Consider the following 8,691-nt stretch of genomic DNA (forward strand, 5'->3'; position numbering starts at 1 on the left):
AGGAATGCCAGGACAAAACTTGTGGTGGTTGTATCCAGTCCGTTTCTGGTGAGCTGGCCCTAGCTACAGAGCAGTGTGAGATGAGCAGCAAACCTCAAGCTTTAGTTGAAGGGAATTGTGAAAGTTCAGAAAGCCTTGCAAGTGAGACTTTACCCAGTGAACTTAAGGAAAAATGGGAGAAGTATTGGAGCGAGTACGGAGAGGGCCTTCTATGGCAAAGTTGGTTGAAAAAGCACCAAGAGGTCTCATTGTCTGAGGGCATCACAGCCTCTGAGCCTTGGAATAGTCCAGATACTAAGGAAGAATGGGAGCAGCATTATAGTGAACTGTACTGGTATTATTGGGAACAGTTTCAGTACTGGACAAGTCAAGGATGGACTACTGAGAGCTCACATGGTGACAAGGTGGAAGTTAATGGGGTTACACAGGAGACTGGTCCTTTGAGAGAAATGGACTTGGTTAGCCCAGGACCTGAGCACAGTGAAGTGCTGAGCTTGAAGCTGTCTCCCTCCAACACCAGAAGTGAGGAAAGACTCCCTTCAAGTGCTGAGCCCCACAGTGAAATAATCTCTGGGATTTGTAATTTAAATCTGAATTTGGAGGAAGTGGAACAGAGCAGTGCTGCTCTAACTGTAGCCCACAGTGGTCCTGAGGAACAGAGTTCGTCTGACAGTGGAAGCCAGAAGGAGCCCTGTGATGGAGGAAGCAGGAAAAGGAGAGCATCTTGTGAAAATAAAAGTGTTAACCAGTCAGGTAATTCAAAATCAGATAAAGTTGGTTATCAGAATTCTCAAGCGCATGTCTGTGTTATTTTAAAAAGTTGATTAGGTATTTTGTGGAATGATTGCATACTTGATTGCTTTTTCTTCCCTCTGCTTCTTTGGATGATTTCTCATCTCTAACCTGTATAATGAACGTGTTCTTCAGCCAGAAGTGATATTAACAGAACATGTACTTCATAAGTCTTCAAATGTACTAAAGAAATTGGTGAGAGATCACTGTTAGTACATATTTAATTATTTATCTTAGTCTTGATATTGCAGCTGAGACTCTTGAGTCTGCTGCTAGTGACTTTCTAAGAGAGGAAGAAGCAGATGTGGTCCCATCTTGATTCTGCAGTAGAGCTGGAATGGGAGAGGTGAAAAGAAAATCTCCTTTCCAAAAAGAAGTGAGAGGAGTGTTTAAATCTTCGCTTATTAAATCGGTGGGAATATCTTTGCATAGCTAATGAGATGGAAACAAAATTTTATGCACAAGGAGGAAACTCTTGTAGGCATTTTATTTTTCTTGGAGAGACGAGATAATTTGAAGTTGGTCCTGCATAAGATTGTTAACACTACAGTGTAATACTGGAAGCTTTATTAGTATGTTGTCTCTCAAAAAAAGACAGGTAAAGATGTGTGTTTGGCACAGTAACTAGCTGTAGCTGCAGGGGTACTGTAGGGACAGGAAGATAAAGAATTGATTTATCCAGAAGGAAAATACGATGTATCTTTTTTTAGGTGTGCAGGAGCCATGCAGCTCTAATTCAAATGAAAAAGAGCAGTTGCTGCTTCATGACCAAGATGAAGATGAGGATGAAGAGCCTCCTGAATACAGACATGTCAAAGTCAAGAGAAGGCAAGTCATGAAATTTACATGAGCTTTTTTCTCATGAAGTCCAGGTCCAGGAGCCTTCTGATTTGTACTAACTATACCTTTGATTGAGGATGTGAGTTAAAATGTCAGTACAAAACCACATAGTCTTCCATCACTGCTTATTGCTTTGCCTCATAACAAGCAGTGGATATTTCCTCTCTTCCATTGCTTTATGAAAACAATGTATGGCCTTGATGACTGTACAAGGTGATGATACTATTCTTGTGCCACTGAAGTATACAAGATTGTTAAATTGCATAGGGCAGCTTGCTTATTTAGGTCTAATTAGTATAGACAATCCCAGAATGACAGTAAATAATTTGCATTGTTCAACTGAATTGAACGCTGCCAGTAAAATTCTCAGAGCTATGGCAGTCATAAAATAGCCAATATCTGCCTTGTCACTGTCTTTTTCTTTCTTCTCTAAAAATATATAGTCTCAAAGATAGTGAGATGTTTCTTCCTCTCCAATAAATTTGCAAACTCAAATGTGAAGGAGTGGGTGGAATTGTTACCTCCTAATCATACAGCTTTGGTTTTATTCTAGTATTTTGCTGTTGTCACAGCATCAGTAATAGATAATAATATAGATAACATGAGAGATGATGAAGGTAATTTGGAAATGGGGTGAGCAAACACTGTCTTCATCACGTAGGGCTTGATGTTAAATATTTTAAGAGGTCATTCAGAATAACTGGAATATTATAACCACAGTAGAAGGGCATTGCTCAGTAGAATTGTGTAAAAAACCAAACCAACCCAAAAATTCATGCACATGAACACCACAAGTGGTGTTATCTGCTTGGTTTGGTTTCAGCAGTTTGTGGAGGAACTTACTTGAAGCCCACATTCAGATGTTTTCAATATGCAAGAATTTTAGTGGTATAGCTGTAAAATGATTGGTTTTTTCACAGTAAGTGACTTTGTCATCTGTTTTTTCCTAGCCATGAGCTGGATGTGGATGAGAACCCCATGGAAGATCCTGAGGAAACCTGCTCTGTGTTGGGTTTCAAGTGTGGCACAGGACAAAAGTAATTACTTACGAGGAACTGTGGGGTTTTTCATAGCAAGTCAGCTCTCTTGTTATTATGGAAATAGACCATTCATCTCCATTTCCTTTTTGTTAAACTTTTGAAGCTGATTCCCAGAGTTAGTCTCTGCTCTCACTAAAACTGTCATCCTTGAACTAGAGAGAGATGCAGAGTTACAGAGAATAATTAAAGAAAACTGCTTTGATGCAGAAGTGTAACACATAAGGTACTTGCAGTTGTATAAATGTGAAGTTGCTGGTCAGCTACTTAAATTAGAGCTTAAAGGCTCTGACAATCAGTGGTCCTCTCAGTTTGTAGTTCTGTGAGCTGAGATCATGGGTTTTAAGTAAAATGTTGCCATACTAGTAAAGTGTTGCCAGGGTGTTGTTCAGTGAATTTTTTTTTAGTTGGCTGGGTTTTTTATTGCATTTGCTAGAACGTAAAAGTAGCTGTTTTGGGGGTTCTCAACAGCCACCAAAATGGTCTTCTATTCTGCTAATCAAGATATTTTTTTCATTTCCTATTCTTCAGGCTGGCCTGGGAAATTGTTTTCATCTAAAGTTATACAACTATCAGAAAAAAAAAATCTAAAACTAATTATGTTAAACATTTTCAAATAAAATTTTCGTGAAGGTACCTTGTTTTGCAGCTACATCCAGTGACATATTTTAAGTGGAGCAATAAAAAAACACTTAAGCCTAAATCATTTTTTGTAGACATCAACATTTATGTTAAAGCTTCTAGACTGGAAATTAACTGACTAAGTCCTTATCTATCTTTCTATCTATTTATTTTCAGATATGGTGGAATTCCAGATTTCACCCACCAAAGTGTGCAGTACTTGGAGAAAAAAGCAAAACTCAAGTCCAAATTCTTGGATATGCGTAAACCAAGGAAGAGCAAAAACACACACATCTTCTTTACAGAGGAATCTGAAATGATAAGCAAAAAAAGCAAAACTTTGAAGAAGGTAAGTTTAGTCATTAACACTGTTATAATTCATAGATTTATCTGCTCCCTTAGCTGATGTTGTATTATGAAGTTGAAAAAAAAATTAATTGCCCAAAGTAGATGGCATTTTCAAATGTCAGTCCACTGCTCCTCTTTTTTTTTTCCTCCTTGTTTTCTCCCCCTCCTCCCTGCCTCCCACCTATGTGAAGAGTATTTAAGTTAGGATGGCTGTGGAAAGGCACTGGTGGGCCCTGTCAAGAGAAATGTGAGCTTAAATGGCCAAGTTATGCGAAAGTCATTCCTAACATCTGGCTGCACATAGTTCTAGAGATGTGTGTAGGTTTCTACTGTTACTAAAAGTGTGTCTGATTTTAAATTGCACTTGAGGCCAGTTGTTAATACTGGCATTTCAGCAGTAACAGAAAATCATTGTGTAGATTAGTGTATTTCATGTAACTCCGTGTTTTTGGTAATTTTTAAAGGGGTTTGCGTATACCTCTACCTGCATTTATTTTCACCTGTAACTTTATCCTTTTTTTTTAAATTCAGAAATTAGTAAGAAGTAGAAACATTTGTTGGAGACTTCACTTGAGTCTTTTTGAAAATCTGAGGGGACAGATTTAATGTTACTTCACCTTCTTCTGGGATGCTTGGCATTCCCCAAAACCCAGGTGTAAAGCACTGTTTTCTGATAGTGACCATACATGTTACATTGGACTCCGGTCCCACTGCTATAATTTTTGATAAATTTTTGTCTTCTACCTGGGGCCAATATAGTTCAAGGGCAACTTTAACTTTGTGAAGAAAAAAGAAGTTATACATTTCCTCAGACTTTCAGGTAAGGAACTGCTCCAGGTCTAGAGCCATTCAGAGCAACCATAATGTAAAAGGGAGCATCTACATGTGCCTTTGAGGAGTTTGGAGTGGCATCTGTGTGTTGGTTAGGAGCTTATGTCGAGCTCTCTGCTGTGCAGCAGAACCCTTTACCACGTGCACCATCTGGTACATCTTGAAGGGAAGGCAACTAATGTGTGAAGGTAATTTCACCTGTTTATGCTAAAAAACTCTTGAGAGGCAGAGTACATACCTGAATGCAGATAAAGATAGTTGTGAAGTAGTAGACTTGGTCACCTGGGCTGTGGCAAGTGTGACTATTTAGGTATTATACAAGAATTATTTATTCTATTTATCCGTTGATTTTTTGGTTGGTTGGTTGGGTTTTTGTTTCTCTTTTGGAGGTAGCTGGCATCCAGTTCCCAAAGACAACTTGTTTCCAAACATTTTAAAAAGGGAGCTTTAAAAAGGGACTTCTTGAATGTTTTGAGTCTGGATATTTTACTGTTTTCAAAATACACATGGTAGAGAGAGCCTGCAGTGGCAGGTGCTTTTGAACTGTAAGGCTTTTAAAACTGTGCTCTGAGTAACAGATCACCATCTGATCATCTGTGGTATTTGACAATTGCAGGTGGAAATGTTCCTGAAGCAGGTTAGTAAACCTGAGGAGGAAGACACGTCCCAGCCAGCCACCCCTCAGGGTAAAGCAGAGGCATTGTCTGCGAGCAGCAGCGACTCAGAGGGTCAGGAAGGCGTTGCTGCCACACAGAGTGTGACGCTGGACACTGAAATCCAAGAGCCACCCTCTTCCAGTGTAGCCTGCACAGAACCTGGAGGGAGTAACCTTGAGGGGGAGGTGCAGGACACTGCAGCGAGTGGCCCTGATGAGCAGGGGGCAGGGAGGCCAGAGCACAGCGGTGGGCGGCAGCTTGTCCCTCTGGATATTCCCGATTATCTCCAGCCAGACACGGAGGATGTCAGCCAAGGTAAATCAGTTTCCTACAAACTGATAAAAGGAATTGGCAGTGGACTTAATACTGCCTTCCCAAGTTACTGTGTCATGCACTACTCATTTATTTTGTTAATTCAAACAGACTCATTAGGTCTAAGGAGTAACGAAAGCGATTGAGAGCTGTGCTAGTGGAATTAGCTTATTCCTGGAATGCCAGAATCCCAGGTCTTGTCTTTAATGTTGACAGTATTTCTTTATAGATGAACAGCCATTGTTTATCCTCGACATGGTCTGAGGTTTTCCCTTCACACCTTTTTTTCCTCTGCAAGAATGATGGTGATTAACCTTAGGTAGCTGCACAGACCAGCAGGTTTTGGGTTCAAATGCACATTGCTGAGCTCTGGGGAGCATGTGTTGTTAAAGTTATTTTCTAGCTTAAAAACAATCAGTATTATGAACTTCTGTATTTAACATTAAACAAAGGAAAGCAGGATTATACAGGTTTTTATATATAATTTAGTCCTTCCTACAGTAGTTCAGTTACGTTAGATTCCTACTGTAAAACTCTTGTCTAGATTGGTTTTTATTCATAACTGATATAAGAGCATTAGATTGGTGTCTGATCCACTTGTTTGCTCCTTATGTAGAGTTCATTGTCTTCAGTTGAAGATTAAGGCTCTTAAATAATGGGTGAACTGTTATGATTTTTAGGACCGTGACTAATCCATTGAAATACAGGATGCTCTTTTTTAATTTAAAGCCACTAATCTTCATCATCTGGCAAACAGCAATGAAGAACATTTATAGCAGTGTTTTTAAATCTTAACACTCACCTACCAATTACATTCCTAGCCTACAAGAACAGTGACTGTTAACTTTTGCAGTGTCTTCCAGCTGTAGATGAAAAAATTACTGTGAAGAACAAGGAGAAGAAAAGAAGAAGAAGGAATAAAAATGCACTGAGAACTATACCTCCTGAGATTGCTGCTGATCCAGAGCTGGTCAAGTACTGGGCACAGCGCTACCGGCTCTTCTCTCGGTTTGATGAAGGAATTAAACTAGACAGAGGTGTGTTCAGTACCAAGTGTGCTGCCTTGGTAGTACAGGATGTATCCAAACCTGTGGCCCTTCTTGCAATTTATTACAAATTTTCTTAAAGGAGGAACACTACTGAATGTGTGTTTGCACCCATGGATCAATTCCATCCACCCCTCAGCAGGCAGGTGAATGGAAGTCTTGGACTTCACAATGGCTTTTAGTGTGGGACACTCCTGTCTGCATTAGACATCAGCATCCTTACGTTTGCTGATGATCTTGCCTGGACCCAAATCATACTTTGTCAGGACGTTTTCAGAAACTCAGTGATATTTTTCTATTTCTATATTTTATAAAATAATTTTGTGAAACTTCCAAGTATGCTGATGGATCTAGTTTCATTCTGTTTTTATCTGACTTGCAGCAGTCACTTGCAAAGCAACTTTTTTCCATATTTACTTGGAAACCACTTCAAATCATAAATTTATAGGTAAAAGAGGAATTAGGATTACTAGGTATTTTTTGTTTGTTGGGTTTTTAAGCCTTCCATTTCTAATGCTTTGCTTCATAAACTTGCAGATTAATTGGCAGACCAGACATTGTGGTGAAGAAAATAAAATGTTGGATAAGAGAGAATACATTTCTGGTTTTATTTGCTACACAGCATAATCATGATGTAAAAATTTTTCCATAGCTGTGCCTGTGGACTTCCCCTTGATAAACTAGAATCCTCAGCAGTCAGTTCAAGCATATACTGAGATCGAGGCATATCAGTTTGCTTCAGTGAGAATTTGTTTGCTTAGCAAATCTCTGGACTGAGCAGAGTTTATCATCTTCAAAGCCAGTGTTTCCTGGTCGAATGCACTAAGCCAAAATTCTTGGGATTAATGCTAAACCTTCAGTTTTATGTGGGGCTTGGTTGTTTGTTTTTAAATGAGATGACCTTGAAATAAGAGGTGAAAATACATTTCTTCCTCTTCCTTTGCAGAGGGTTGGTTTTCTGTTACTCCTGAGAAAATAGCTGAGCACATTGCTGTCCGCGTTAGTCAGTCATTCAACTGCGACATCATAGTGGATGCGTTCTGTGGGGTTGGAGGGAACGCTATTCAGTTTGCACTGACCTCAAAAAGAGGTAAGTAGGTGTTGTATACAGTGCATTCGTTTGTTTCTTCTGTCTTTTTCCTAAAAACATTTGGGTATGTGCTCTGTTTGTTGCTTTGTTTTCTTTTTCAGTGCTTCTGTAGCAACAGCAGCTGTTTTGCTTCATCAGACTCACAATATGACCTCTCTGTTTTGAAAAAGGATCAATAGAACTGCTTTTTCTATTTTAAGTCACAGTTGGATTTGTGTTGTAGTCAAGACTATTTCGTGTGGCATAATGTCTAGTCTGTCAGATGCTCTGGAGATCACTGGTAAAAGTGGGCTTCTGTCAAAGCTGCTGCTTTCCAGTTGTTACTTGAAGTCTGTGTACTCAAAACCAGGTTACATGTGAATAGTACTTAAAACACTTGAATGGAATTGCCTGCAGATTCAGCAGAACCAAGTACAGAAAAGTAATGAGGACTTCATGTTAGTCTAATGCCAGCTAATGAAAGTGTAGATAAATGTTGAGAGTACTTTCTGTAAAAACATTTCCTGCTAGATACTCATACCAGTTGATCTAACTCTTCTGAGTAATGTTTGAGCAAGAAAAACAGTAGTTTTTCTACTGCATTAAATTTGGTAAGCTATGATCCAATCTATAAATCTCACTTGGCTTTTTGTATTTCCTGGCTAAATTTTAATTTCTCTTATTATGTACTATTCTTGTATCATCTGTCTCTCTTGGGCTGTGTTGGAGTTTTTTAAACTCAATTTTCAGAACTATGTGGCCAGCCACAGATAAATGTTTCTCTTTAATGAAGGCAAGGAGTGAGTTTCATTAAAGTTGTCAGGCTCCTGCCAAACCTGCCGCAAGAAGGACTTCTCTCTTAGGCAGACAGTGCCGTGTCCGCTCCTTGAGCCGAGCTGCGGGCTTGTCACAGCAGTCGGTGTCTGACTGCGGTGAGCTGCCGGCGGTCAGGTGGCGTTCCCGGTTCCCGTTAATCCCCGTGTTCGCCATCTCTCGTGGGCAGTGATCGCCGTCGACATTGACCCCGAGAAGCTGCGGCTGGCGCGGCACAACGCGGAGGTGTACGGCGTGGCCGAGCACATCGACTTCCTCTGCGGGGACTTCATGGCGCTGGCGGCCGGCCTGCGCGCGGACGCGGG

At 40.1% G+C, this 8,691-nt stretch overlaps 1 protein-coding gene across 3 annotated transcripts in view; it reads left to right on the top strand.

Moving 5' to 3' along the window:
* Positions 1-8,691, top strand: part of TGS1 (trimethylguanosine synthase 1) — a 21,389-nt gene that overhangs the window by 3,739 nt on the left and 8,959 nt on the right. Inside the window, exons 4-11 of one of the 3 annotated variants that reach the window (XM_017727467.1) lie at positions 3-753; positions 1,503-1,620; positions 2,583-2,669; positions 3,468-3,639; positions 5,086-5,440; positions 6,301-6,474; positions 7,430-7,573; positions 8,556-8,677. In XM_017727467.1, coding sequence (XP_017582956.1) covers positions 3-753; positions 1,503-1,620; positions 2,583-2,669; positions 3,468-3,639; positions 5,086-5,440; positions 6,301-6,474; positions 7,430-7,573; positions 8,556-8,677 — 1,923 coding nt within the window. Of the gene's footprint in view, positions 1-2; positions 754-1,502; positions 1,621-2,582; positions 2,670-3,467; positions 3,640-5,085; positions 5,441-6,300; positions 6,475-7,429; positions 7,574-7,674; positions 8,207-8,555; positions 8,678-8,691 lie in introns of those variants that run through there. The other 2 variants (XM_017727470.1, XM_017727468.1) reach the window with 2 other exon arrangements.

This window comes from Corvus brachyrhynchos, unplaced genomic scaffold, assembly GCF_000691975.1.
Source record: "Corvus brachyrhynchos isolate BGI_N302 unplaced genomic scaffold, ASM69197v1 scaffold60, whole genome shotgun sequence".
Taxonomy (NCBI): Eukaryota; Metazoa; Chordata; class Aves; order Passeriformes; family Corvidae; genus Corvus; species Corvus brachyrhynchos.